This window comes from Poecile atricapillus, chromosome 8 (genome assembly GCF_030490865.1).
Source record: "Poecile atricapillus isolate bPoeAtr1 chromosome 8, bPoeAtr1.hap1, whole genome shotgun sequence".
NCBI lineage: Eukaryota > Metazoa > Chordata > Aves > Passeriformes > Paridae > Poecile > Poecile atricapillus.
In genome coordinates this window covers 23321673-23335160 of record NC_081256.1, presented here as the reverse complement: position 1 = coordinate 23335160, position 13488 = coordinate 23321673, and the positions used below count along the sequence as shown (strand labels likewise).

Below are 13488 nucleotides of genomic sequence, written 5' to 3'. Positions count from 1 at the left end.
AACCAAAATACTGCTGTTGGTAGAATCAGGTACCTGTTACCACCTCAGATTAATAAATGGCATTCATACAAGTAAATAATTTGAACAGTGAAATTAGACTGAACTTCATATACCTGACAAGGGAAAGAAAGATACATGGAAAAAATACCTGAGTCTTATAGGGGTGTTTCTAGCAAGAAATTCTGTCACCAGTGTGTCAGTGTCTGACACTATCAGAGTGTCATCTGCAATGATCCAGAGCAGCAACACTCAAAAGTACCAACACAGGCTTATCTAATTATTTCAAAATTTAGGAATGCTCACAGTGTGCAGATTCTTCTCAAGCCACCTTGTTCAGTGTATCCCCAACTTTATTTCTCGTTGCTGCATCCTTCCTGTTGAGCAAGAGCTGAAATACAAGCTCCTCTCTAGAGCTGGGTGTTCACAGCGTGATGTACGGACTTTGTGCTCAACACGGTGACCTCAGGCTGGGAGGGCCCTGTGCAGGTGTGCAGAACAAACATACCTGCCCTGGGCTTTGCTCTAAGTCCTCTCAGGATACCAGGGGCTCTTGGAGCAAGAGCCTGACTAATTTGTGTTTGGGGATGGAGACAATGAAAAAAAAAACCCAACAAACCAACAACAACAACAAACCTCCACCTGTATCAGCTCTCACAACTGCCCTGGTCATTTCAGCTGGGGAGGAGGTGTCTAAATGTCTTCCTGTTCCTGCACTACCACGGTGATAATACAGAGTCAGAGCAGCAAGCAGTTACCCTGCTGCTTCCCAGCTATTTTTACTGAAATTACTTTCTTATATTTTTCCCCTCATGCTTTGATCTTGTACATACAGTCACAGATCATCCTGGTATTTTATGCTAATATTTAACAGGCACATTTAGAGGGACAGAAGGTTGCATTAATGAAAGGCTTGGAGCAAACCTCTGTTCTGTTTGGTGTTTTTTTGTGTTTAGGAGCATAAGTTAAGTTACTTCTGCAGGGATGTGCAGAGTGAATGCAAAAAGGACACTAGCAGAGTGATTCCCAAACTTATACAAAGTCTGTCCAAACAGTTAAACAATGTTTAACTACTATTACATGCATATGTTGTCTTACTCATGTAGGAATTGCCACAGGGATATAATGATACAAATGTTTTTAGGGAGTTTTCATGAGATGAGAAGAAATGATAGCACCAGATTTGGTGGTGGTTTCTATTTGTAATAGAAGAAACAAGTGTGTGCTACAATTTAATCAAAATTCTGTGTATATCCCAGCAAAGTGGGTTCACCAGCTTTAAATTCTGGCATGGCTGTGGCTTAATGCTCAAGTTCACTTACCTTGGTTTAACAAAAGTCACTATTGGAAGATCAAAAGAATGTAATTGATAAGGAAAATGAAAGAGAACAGGGAGAACAGCTCTAACAAATGGATTTACCCAAAGGTCTCAGCTTCAGCAGGAATCTGACTGCAGGATACCTGATCTGCTGCCCAGCAGCAGTCCTGGATGTTGCTTTTGTCTGTGTGCTCTGCCTGGGTACAAACCTTGTCATAGTTACAGGCTTTTAATAGATGGAGCACTATTTAGCAACAAATTTTGAGGTAATTTCTTCAGTATTTTCTCTCTGTTGCCATTTCAGGCAGAGGTAGATTCCTCCTAGACTCAAACCCCAAAGAAACAACATGCAGCAAGTCTGAGACTGATATAAACTATTTTACTAGACACTAAGTAGGGAAAGCTCAGGCGCAGGGAGTGCCCCAGGGTGCTGCCTCACTCACAAATACTCCGAGACAGGGAGGATGGCCAGGCTGGCATTGGCGGCGTTGGGGGCCACGGTGGCGCAGCGTGGGGCCCAGTAGCGGTGCTTGCCCAGCCCGTGGGACATCTCTGCCAGGAAAACCTCACCATCCACCTCGTAGGGAGCCACGTCTGTGCAGCCCTGCTCCAGGCGGCCCATCCCGATCAGCTCCGAGAATACCTGGAATGGAGAAAACCAGGAATTTGACACGTGCTGCTTCCTTTGGACCGTGGTGAAGGCTCTGCAAGACAACACGTGGCACTTAGTCCCTTCAGTGTGCTGATCTCCAGGGAGCCTCATTCCAGCACCACCAGATTATAACCACATAAAAACTCCGAACAAACCGGGTGTCTTGTTCACTAATTGCTGCAGTCTTCCCAACAATGGAAAGCAAATAAGAACAAACAAAGCCCAGCCTTCTCAGGTGAGTTCAGAACAAACACTTACCACACGGGTACTTTTATCAAATTTGTTGCCCCAGATGTAAATATGGGAAAGTTTCATGTTGGATTGTATTGCATGTGCAAGAGCTAAAAGTCCTTTGCCAGTTATATTGTTGCTTACAACAGACAACCTAGAAAACAGAGAAAATATATTCCAAACCATAGAATTCCCATCTCTTAGTTAAAAATAGGAATTTAACTATGATTTAGTATTATTATTATATAATACATACATAGAACTTTTTTATTTATAATATAATTATTTATTTGTATCAAAGCCAGTCCTACTCTAATATCCTTTTCAGGTAACCAAAGGCAGTTGGCCTCTGGACTTAACTCTATTTCTCAAAGCACTTTCCTGACTCTTGCAGCCAGGTTGTTCACTACTGAGTTCTTCAGAGTCAGTGCCTTTGCTGCATGGTGGCCAGGTCTCATCTCTAGTCTGCTTTGAAGCCCAAGCCTTGGCATTTATCCAGGCTAAGCTTTGATCTTGGTGGAGTGGCAGTTATTTTTATATTAGTGAACCTGCAAGGCTTTCAGAGGCACCTCACAGTCACCACCTCCTCAGTCTGCTACTTAGAACTAATGGCTTCAGGTAACACCTTTGATCAGCTTTTACATCCTGCCGGCAGGGGTTTAATGCGGCTGCCAAAGACCCTGATGGAGAGATTACAGCTCTTCTGGGTTCACCCGGAAGCGAACTTAAACAGAGGATTTTCTTAAGTGTTGAAGATCAGAACCAACAAATATAGTGCCTTATCCCAGCGTGGAATCTGATTATCTCAAAATTCTGAACATCTACAGCTCTTGTTTTCGTTTGTGTACCACAGGGACCTGCCCTTCAAAGACGCAGAAAGAATGAACAGATCAATCACCTCACTCCTCACCCTCTTAGAGGGACTGTGAAAGTTGTGAGAGCTCTGAGCAGACCTGGGGCTCACCTCCAGCACCCCAGGGTGTCTCACAGGTCTTGGAGCATCTCACATGGCAGCAGACTAATGCTTATTAAAGAAATCCCACCCAATCTCTCATGGGATATTTTTTCCCCAAGAAGGAAAAATTGTCTAAAACATTTTGAGTTTCCTGACCTTCCTGTTTTGATCAACATGAAGACACAGAGCTGTGATGCCATTTCAGGCACTGCAAAGTCCAGGTTTCTCACCTGCAGTCTCTGGGGAAGCCAGTGCAAATACTTACACCTGCAGACTCCTGTTCCACGTTGACAAGGCCTCACTCAGGTAAATGGCTCCATCATCTTCTATTCGGTTTGCATTAAGATCCAGGATCTCCAGGGTTTGGTTCTTTTTTAGTAGCTTTCCCAAAAATTTCACTCCATCACAGATTATGTTATTACTGAAAGAGAGGTGCACATTTTAATTTTTTTTTTTAATAAGTTGCTAAGAAAATGAGTTTCTAATGTGCCACATTTAATCACTCTCACCAGCTAAGGTCAAGGTATTTCAGGCTGGAGTTTCCATACAGGGCTTCACACAGTTGCTCTACACCAAAGCTTTTCATTTCATGCTTGCCCAAATGTAGTTCCACAAGAGAAGAATTACTCCTCAACATCCGAGCTATATGAACTGTGGACTCTTCCTAGAAACATACACATAATTTTATTAAGCTGGACTTTAGGATAAGATACAGTTGTGCTTCAGTAAAAGGGAGATACACAACTGACTGCAAGATCTGGTCATCAGTAGTGTTCTATTTTGTCTATTGCATAAAAATAACCACAAAAGAGCTCATGGTAAAGCTAAAAATTGAGAAAAAAAAAAAGAGACTAAAAATACTATAGAGATATTTTCAGTTTTATAATACTGTCTACACCCCTGCAAATATCAGTGAAGCATCAACATTTAATTATGTCTAATCAGTTTCCCTCCCTGCTATTGCTCTTAAAAAACCTGAATGTTTGAGTCAGTCTTTGCTAACATTTGAGAGTATTTTGTAATTATGCTAATTATTTCATACAAGAATGAATTGGTCTAAGTTTTACTTGATTTTGGAGATCTTTTCCAACTTTAAAGGTTCTGTTGATTATATGCAAAAGAAATAGGACTTCTATGGGAAAAATATGTCTTGCCACTCTAAGGCAAAGGAATTTTGTTCAAAGTTGTCCTGTTTAGTTAAGAAAACAACAGAGTGAATATGTGAGTCAAAAATAAATGAAAATCCCAGAAGCCTCAAAAAAATGATAGAAGCTGAAGGTAGAAACAATGACAAATACAGTCTCTGACAGGTCCAGACCAGGTCCTTACTGTTACCAATAGCAGTAGTTTAAATTGACTTCCAGTGCTGGGGTTGGGCAGATCAAGCCCAGCCTTAGAAAAGAAACAACTAAAATCTGTTCAAACTGTTAAACTTATCTTTGGGAATTAAGGAGGATCTGGCTTTCATGACACTTTAATTTTGTTATCCTGCCATCAGGAAAACACTGATCCTGTCCCAGACACCTGAGAACTGCTGCCAGGCAGGTGACTCCACCTCTCTCCAGTTCTGCCAAGACCTGAGCAGCGCCAGCCATGCACAGAGTGAGACAGCAAAACCACTCAGCCCAGAGAATGTGAGAATTGCTGCAGTGTCCTTCTTCTTTAGGCTCAGGTAAGGAGCATCCTTTATGCTCCCCCTCATTTCCTGCATGGCTCCCTCAGTTTGTTGAACATTACAGGAAACTCCATGTTCTAACAGCAGAAGGAATACTTGCTTCTCCAATACCAACCCCTCTCCATTAGCCAGTTATTTAACAAATGTGACAACACAGAAATTTTAAAAAATTTAACCTTCTAGTTAAACCAGGGCAGAAAAACTGCACAAAACTTGGCACAGAAAGAGAAAATATTCCTGCAACCATTTGCTCCAGTTTGTAAGGAATTCCATGGAGCTGTGTAGTTCAGATGTCCATAAATACATCAGTACTGACTTGACTTATGCCCCTCTCTCTGAGCTGACTCCGCAGTCACTCACATACCTGTTGGCTGGATAGCAAAGGACGATTTAGGTTTATGGCTTTGAGTGATTTGTTTTGAGTCAGTGCTATGGCTGTTGCTGTCAGACACTGCAGGCCCTGGAAATGAAAATAAATAAACTCTTTAGAGAAACCTGTTCAGTGTATAGATCAAGCTACCAAATTACCATTACTATTATTTCTGCCTTCATCTACTCTAGAGGGATAGGACTACGGCAGGCAACTGCTTACAGACACATAACAGATTTTCTGATAATACCAATGCCAACTGCCTATGGAATATCAGACTGAAATTAGACTAAGTAGTACAAATGACTTGGCAACTCAGAAAATAAAAAGCAAGAATAATGGATCTAAAAAATTGTCCATTCAATTGATCCTGCATTTTAAATTCCCTGATTTATGAGGCAAAATCAACTTACGTGTGTTCCCCTAACATTTATCCACCAGGTAAATTCATATTTAGTATGAATCAGGCAAACTTATATTTATTTATTTTAGTATCCTTCTAATTTTCCCTCTATTTCATATTTATGCTACTTTTCAAGTAGGCTGGTCTACACTCAAAGCCATCTCGTTTTAAACCAACTCTATCAACTCCCTACCAAGCACACACATACCAAGCTTTTGAATAAATCCTACACTGCTTACACTTTCCTTGTTCATGTATTCATAAAACCTTCACACTTTCTGAGGGGTATTCCCCCTTCTGGCTCAGAAGTAAATTCTGAATTTCCAGGAGAAATATGTAGGCTTTTAAAAGCAATCCACAGCCCCCTGAGTCTCCTGGAGCACTGTGTTAGAAGTCTCAGTGCCCAGCTCTAGGAGGAACCTCATTGTCCAAGAGTAAATTGGGTGCTTTTCTACTCAATTCAGCACTGCTGTGCTTTTGTCCTTTATGGGTCAAGCTCTGAGAGGAGTAGCAAAGCTATGGGATGAGTGACTTTCAGGGGTTACAGCACTGCACACTTTAGAAGGAAAAGATTCTCCAGGGAATGAGAAGTCCATTCTTCAACAGGAATTATAAAGGACTTAGCTCAACAGAAAGGAACAGCAGGAAAAAAACCTCAGAAAACGTGCAAGCCAAGCACCTGAATTCCTAGAGAAACACAGTAGCTCTAAAATATCCCCAGTTCTGACTTCACAGGTGCTTTATGCAATGTGTCTTTCCTTTTTTGCAGTATTATATATTGTGTTACCTCTAGCTGTCACAAAATCAATGACAACAGATGGCAGTTCTCCCTAATTAAGCACTGCAGGACCCTTGTAATACCCTTGAAAGACTTATGTGTTATTGCTGATAATTTTACTGGGTTACTCACCACATCACAGTCTCCAAGATCCAACTTCTCTAAGGTTGAGTTATTTTTTAGCATTGAAGCAAAGAACATCCCACCTTGGTTTCCTATTTTGTTTCCAGTCATTCTCAGATGCACAAGACTTTGATTGCTCTAGACATAATTTAAAAAAAAATATCTCTTTAAGATGCCCTGGAAAACAACACTGTCCTGTTTTTTTTCGTGTGAATTCTACTGGCTGTCACACAGAGACAACACAACGTTCCAGAAGAATTGTGTCTAAGTGATAACACTGGCTCAGCTCTTGGCTCAGGCTCCCCTCAGTGACACCAAACATAAGAGTCTGCAAGCAAAACTCCTGTATTTGAAAACTTTTGTTTCTCCCAAGTTCATGAATTTCATCACACTCATGAAAATAATCCAGGCAAATATTTCTGCCTAAATTTGCATCTGAGATGCAAATTGCATTAATACTGATTTAAATCTGGTAAGCCTTGTGTGAGCCCAGCATTGTACATCTACTGCACAGCCTTAGTGTTTTGGAGGCCTGTCAAATTTAGTTGAAATCAATTCAGGGTTCAAAGATTGTGAAGGAGGAAGAAAGAGCTCATGTGAGTCTCCTTTCACAAACACAACAAATCTTACACACAAGCCTCATTTCCTTGGGAAACCACATTTAAAATAACAAACTTGGGGTTGTGGTGCTGCTGTAAGGCAAAGTTTTGAAAACATGTTTCAGACATCTCGAATCAAGACAAATATTGATGTCAAAGTCCAGGCAAATTTAATTTAATTTTTTTGGGGAAAAAAAAAAGGAAAAAATGATGGCATTATATATCCTGTAGCACAGCATTATTCACAAGGAAAAACCCAGCTGCAATAGTTGTGCTTTTTATAGACAATTACGTCTTTTTATAGATAATTAAGTGTTAATGGCAGCACAGTGCAACTTTCTCTTGTGTGAAATCTGATTTCTGAAGTGTGCCTTGGGAAACCAGGCAATCTCTGTGACACAGCAACATGCTGAATGGAGCAAAGACAGAGGCCCCTTTCAGCCAGCTCTGATGTTGGCAGCACAACCAGTACTGGTCATCAAAAGCAAAAAATATCAAAGGAGATGCCATTGCCTAAATCTCCCAGGCAAATACTCACATGGAGTGCTCCTGCTATCAGCTCTGCCCCACTTGTGCCAATGTCATTGAACATCAGGTTCAGGTACCGCAGAGTGGAGTTTTCCTTGGGAACAAACAGAGCAGGAAGCAATGAGAAGTTTTTTCAATACAGCTGTATTTTCTAAAAAGGAGATACACATGCAAAACTCTGCCCTTTACAGCATTTCAGGCAGTTCATGAGTTGGAGAAGTAGTTAAAGAATGCCAAATTATGTCAGGTGAAGAGGGCAAGACATAAAATCTGTCACAGGGAGGGCCCCCATGGGGTCTCAGGAACCACACAGAAACCCTGTGCATGAGGCAGGTGGTCAAGCTCAGATGCACGATTTCAGGCATTTTGTGAACCTAACAGTGCCCCTGAAATTCTAGGAATGCAGGCACAGGATGGCAACTCACTATTTTCCACCTGTATGCCAGTGTTTGCAAGGACAAAAAAGTTGCACTAAAATTCCTTATGTTTAGGCTTATAAAAAGGCTAACAGAGATTATAAAATAGCTGAAACAAAGGCCCTTGCACACTGGACACAACCATTATCCCCTTTGTTGAGTTGAACTGTGAGCCTAAAAACCTCATCATTTATTCCATCATTATTTCCTCGGGACAACCAACCAAATATCCAAAGGTCTTCTACCAGAAATTAAAAATCTTCACAGAGAATACAATCTGAGGATCTAATAGGATGGTTTGGGATGTGATAGTCAAAGTTACCAGAATTTTGCCAAACCAGCTCATTTTTGTCACCAGTACACTATATATAAATATTAATATAGACAAATAAATTGCAAGTTGCTGAAAGATAAACATCTCTTGGCACCTGGAGGAATGTTGCCAAGGTCTTTGCTCCAGCATCAGTCAATAAATTATAGGCAAGATCCAAGCCTGAAAAAGATGAAGAATAAGGAATGTGACAGATGCATATCTGCACTGAACTGATTTCTGAACAAAAAGAAACAAAGATGAATTAAGGCAGAAATCAAGACTGATCATGTTTTCTTGTATTAGCACAGCAATGTCAAATACACGTGGAAAAACCTTACCTGTGACAAAGGCAGCTTGGCCTAAGACAGAGACAAGAACTCCAAGATCGTCATCTGTAACCCTCGGCACAGGCACCAGATGATTATTTCCAGCTAATTTTAGTGTGATTCCTTTTGTACTTCTGCAGAAACATAAAAATGTAAGCACATGGGAAGAAGTAAAATGATAGAGAGAAATGAATTCTCTCTCCAGATCAGAGGTGTGCCCATGCCTGCCCTCACTGGAGCTCTTGTACAGGATTATCTGCTGCCACTTCTTTTGTAACGCCACGACAAATGATGTGATCCAAACACTGATGTGATCAAAACCTAACACAAACCATTTCATTTCCTCAGTTTTTTCCCCCCAAAAGACAATTAACTTTGATCCCAGCATTGTCCATGAGAAGAAGCAGTACCCAGACCCTTAATGAGAGAGAATTTGGGTGGTTAATAGCTTGGCAGGATCCAGAGGCAGCTCAGGGAAGCATGACCAGCTGGAAGGTAACTGAATGCAGCTGAGGCTTTTTGAACAGGAGTGAGACACAAAGAAAGGAGTTAGGATGACTAAACCCAGGGTTTGGCTTCTTTAAGGGACAGAAAGGCACCATCCTGTACATTTTTCACTTTTTTTGATTTCACTGCTTGTAAAGCTGCCCAGAAAGGATATATAGCTACAAGCTTCTGCCAAGATGATGTCAAGATGAGTCAAACCAGAACTTCAGCAGCAAATGTTAAACTTGATTTGTGTTTAAGCCTGAAACTGCATGAACTTTCTCATTTTTCAATTCCTCATCTTGCTACCCCATTTAAGGCTTTCAGAAGCATCTGAAACACCCCGTTTATTATTTCCTTACATTTCATCATTTTTATCAGCTTCTTGAAGCACACGAGCAATGAAGGGGTTTTCAGGCTGGCTCAAATTTTGACAGGTCTGCACATAATGCAGGTGAAGATCTGGAAGAACCGACATGGCCTGCTGGAAAACAAAACCAAGTGTTACTGCATCGTTTTGGCAGCCTAGCAACCAGGAGGGATCTGAATAACAATATAAATGGGCTCGGTCTGGAAAGGATTACAATTCGTGGTTTGGAGTAACAGATACAGGAAAAGCATGAGGGAAACGGTGGGTGTGTTTTTGATGTGCCATAGTTGGTTAGAGCACCGTGCTAATAACACCGAGGCAGGCCATTCACTTCAGAGTTTAACTTGATTATTTTTGTGGGTCCCTTCCAGCTCAGCATATTCTGTAATAAACTCAGAGATAAAATATCTGAGCTAACAGAGAAGCGATCTCTTCTGAAGGCCTTACCTGAGCAGTGGCCACCGCTCCCCTGTCCCCAGCTCAGCCAGCGGAGACCGGCCCGGGGTGAGTTCGGTAACCGGGCTGCTCCGAGCTGAGCTCGGTAACGGAGCCCGCTCCCGAGCAGGGTGTCCCGGAGCCCATTCCCCAGCAGGGTGTCCCGGAGCCCATTCCCGGGCAGGGTGTCCCGGAGCCCATTCCAGAGCAGGGTGTCCCGGAGCCCATTCCCGGGCAGGGTGTCCCGGAGCCCATTCCCCAGCAGGGTGTCCCGGAGCCCATTCCCCAGCAGGGTGTCCCGGAGCCCATTCCCGGGCAGGGTGTCCCGGAGCCCATTCCAGAGCAGGGTGTCCCGGAGCCCATTCCCGGGCAGGGTGTCCCGGAGCCTATTCCAGAGCAGGGTGTCCCGGAGCCCATTCCCGGGCAGGGTGTCCCGGAGCCCATTCCCGGGCAGGGTGTCCCGGAGCCCATTCCAGAGCAGGGTGTCCCGGAGCCCATTCCAGAGCAGGGTGTCCCGGAGCCTATTCCAGAGCAGGGTGTCCCGGAGCCCATTCCAGAGCAGGGTGTCCCGGAGCCCATTCCCGGGCAGGGTGTCCCGGAGCCCATTCCCGGGCAGGGTGTCCCGGAGCCCATTCCCGGGCAGGGTGTCCCGGAGCCCATTCCCGGGCAGGGTGTCCCGGAGCCCATTCCAGAGCAGGGTGTCCCGGAGCCCATTCCAGAGCAGGGTGTCCCGGAGCCTATTCCAGAGCAGGGTGTCCCGGAGCCCATTCCCGGGCAGGGTGTCCCGGAGCCCATTCCCCAGCAGGGTGTCCCGGAGCCCGCTCCCGGGCAGGGTGTCCCGGAGCCCATTCCCGGGCAGGGTGTCCCGGGCCGGCAGCAGGAGGGAGCGGGCGGGGGTTGCCAGGAGCCCCCGGTGCTGCCCAGACCTGCGGACGGGGCAGGGCAGGCTCCTCACCGCGCCCCAGAGCACGGAGTTGGTCTCCGAGGAGCCTTTGCAAAGCTGTCCATGGTTACACGGATCAGCTGCTCCTTCAAACATTCCTGCGCTGGCCCTTTCCAGCAAATAAATCCCTCTGGTGATTTCACCACTGCCCTCCTAGGCAGGAGGGGATGGGCTCCATTTTCCTGCACTGCAGCACTGCCAGGAGCTGTCTGTGCTGGGTCTGTCTTGTAATCTCCTGCACAAACTTCCCCCAGGTTCGAAGAATCCCCCTGACACGAGGGTGCTCAGACTGTCTGGACAGCCTGGAGGAGATCCCACAGCAGCTCTGCTTCCCTTTCCCATGTTTATGTGAGGAACACCGCATTACACACTGCACCTGCATCCCCCACCAGGGTAATCAGAGTCAGGACGCTAGATCTGAGTGAAAAACGCTTTGATGCTATTACTAAAGGAATGTGCACTTTGAAAAATGTATTTGTTCCTTTGTTTTAATTTTTATTTGGTTGATACCTCCCTTTTGCACAATCCAAGTTCTCCATTAGGAGCCAAGTGTCACCTTTCCCTTCCACAGTGAGAAGGGACATTCCACTGGTACACACCCGAGCCCGGGTTCCTCATTATTGCTGGCATCTCAGTATTCAGGCACGGAGAAAAAAGCAAAAATGTGGAAACACTGACCTTTGTGTTGAATCATAAAGATGGAATCCTGACTGGAGGGATTGCTGCAGTTTTTCACTTATTTTCTTTCTGTGTACACTGGAAAACAAGAGCTGCATTTGCACAGAATCAATATGTCACAAAGTGAGCAAAGGGCAATTTAAAAATGGATGTTAATGGATATTGTTAATGTCTTTAACCCATGAACACTTGCTGTTCATTTGATAATGACCAATTATGCATCCTTGGGTTATGGTAAATGTAAGAGTATTCATAGACATCCTCATTTTAGGACTCAGAATACATCTTCCTTTTTATATAATGCAATGCTTTTATTCCAAAGATTTTTTTTTTTCCACTGGTGCAGTTTTCTTCTTGAAGGTTACATTTACAGAAGTAGTAATTTATGCAAAAGACTCACTTTCAGATTTCAATAATTTAAATTGCTCTCCCCTGCACTGTGCATACAAAGGAAATGAAGAAGCAGACTAATGTTTCTACTAAGAAATAAAATTAAACCCATAAGAAATCTTTCCAGCACAGGAAGCAACACAGATGTCTTTGCCAAAATTTCCACCATACTGTGAGGTATAATGTGACATTAATGAGCAGAATATTCTGTGTTCATCTATCAACAGTAATGCAGCTCCACAGAATTTTCTTAGGAGATTTCTTTCCTAAAAACAAAATCCCAAAGATTACTATTTAATTGACATAATATATCTTTTTAATGACTGTGTCTAGATACCTGTAGAGGTGAAGGAACTGAAAATTTTAAATGCCTTAGCCTTTCTGAAAATAAATTCAGTATCTTTCCAAAGGAGATCTTTTTCCTGGAGTCATTAGAAAAATTATAGTTGGGACAAGATAAGGGAATTAAATGTCTGCCAGAAGACATAAGCAAATTGCAGGCAGGAGCAATAGAAGGGGCAAGATCTTGTTCTGCTGCAACATGGAAATTCCGTGGACTCCAGCTGCTCCCAAATGCAGGACTAAAGAGACTCGTAATCTCTTTAGATACCTGCTGCAGCATCAGGCCAGAAGTGTCAGAACAGGATTAATATCAAAGCTCAGCATTTAAAACTCATGTTATCTCTCTGTGTTTAGTAATGATCCCAACAATATCACAGTTTATAAACCTTACTTATGCCCTTCGCCTCCAGGAATGAGCAGCACCTTTGTTTAGAAATATGGAGTGGGATTCCAAACAGGCAGAACACACACTTCTACCAGGACCTGCATTCCCATCCTGTCTTACAGAGGTGTAAAAAGCTGTTTGAAAGTATCTCCACACTTTTGCAAATCTGTTCACTGATGTTTTGACAATCTGCAGTTACTGCACTTTGAATGACTGCAAGCTGTCACTTCCTTAGTGGTACTGCTCATCTCTGAGGTGGCTTGGTGACAGTTTTGGATGTGTCTGTGTATGACAAGCTTATTTGAAAGCCATGGGTCTGCAGGATGCATTTTCTGCCATGATTCTGGCTCTGACACAACATAACACCTTTCTTATTAAAAAGAACCATGACAAACATAATATTGCTATAATTTTTGCATGCCAAATTTATATGCAACCATGTCTTTCCATGGCACTTGAGAGGCAGACAACTGTTTTTCCTAGACACACAATGTCCTTGTCTAGTTTTCGTTCTGTATTGCTCAGCTACCCCTTAAGCCCCTGAGTTTCATTTGCAGTGTACATAGAGCATCAAGCTGGACTGGAGCCAGCCACTGTGCGGGTTCAAAATGCAGAGTGGGTGGGAGCAGAACCCTTTGTTTAGTTTAGCTGGCTGGTCAGAACTGCAGTCCTGCTCTCCCTCCCCTTGCCTCAGGGAAGGTGGTGCACCCTGAGGCAGTTGATGAGGGCAGGGTCTCTGAGACCAGCTCTTACCAGAGTTCATCTCCAGGCAGTG

At 43.4% G+C, this 13488-nt stretch overlaps 1 protein-coding gene across 1 annotated transcript; it reads right to left on the bottom strand.

Annotated features, from left to right (window-relative positions):
* Nucleotides 1-1608: 1608 nt before the first annotated feature.
* Nucleotides 1609-11014, bottom strand: LRRC34 (leucine rich repeat containing 34). Its single transcript, XM_058843434.1, has 11 exons — nt 9988-11014; nt 9533-9752; nt 8697-8818; nt 8474-8538; nt 7640-7723; nt 6512-6640; nt 5193-5288; nt 3663-3817; nt 3419-3574; nt 2226-2352; nt 1609-1958 (listed from the first exon to the last, which is right to left on the bottom strand). Exons 1-11 carry the CDS (start codon nt 11012-11014, stop codon nt 1755-1757), a joined length of 2385 nt encoding a protein of 794 aa, XP_058699417.1. The 3' UTR covers nt 1609-1754.
* Nucleotides 11015-13488: the final 2474 nt, after the last annotated feature.

Excerpts from the sequence above, each read along its gene's own strand:
- LRRC34 (XM_058843434.1), bottom strand. The coding sequence starts at position 11,014 with ATGTTTGAAGGAGCAGCTGATCCGTGTAACCATGGACAGCTTTGCAAA. Across the intron at positions 6,641-7,639 it reads TGATAGCAGGAGCACTCCAT|AGCAATCAAAGTCTTGTGCA; the intron begins GTGAGTATTTGC and ends AATTATGTCTAG. Across the intron at positions 3,818-5,192 it reads CTTTGCTATCCAGCCAACAG|GAAGAGTCCACAGTTCATAT; the intron begins GTATGTGAGTGA and ends GTATGTTTCTAG.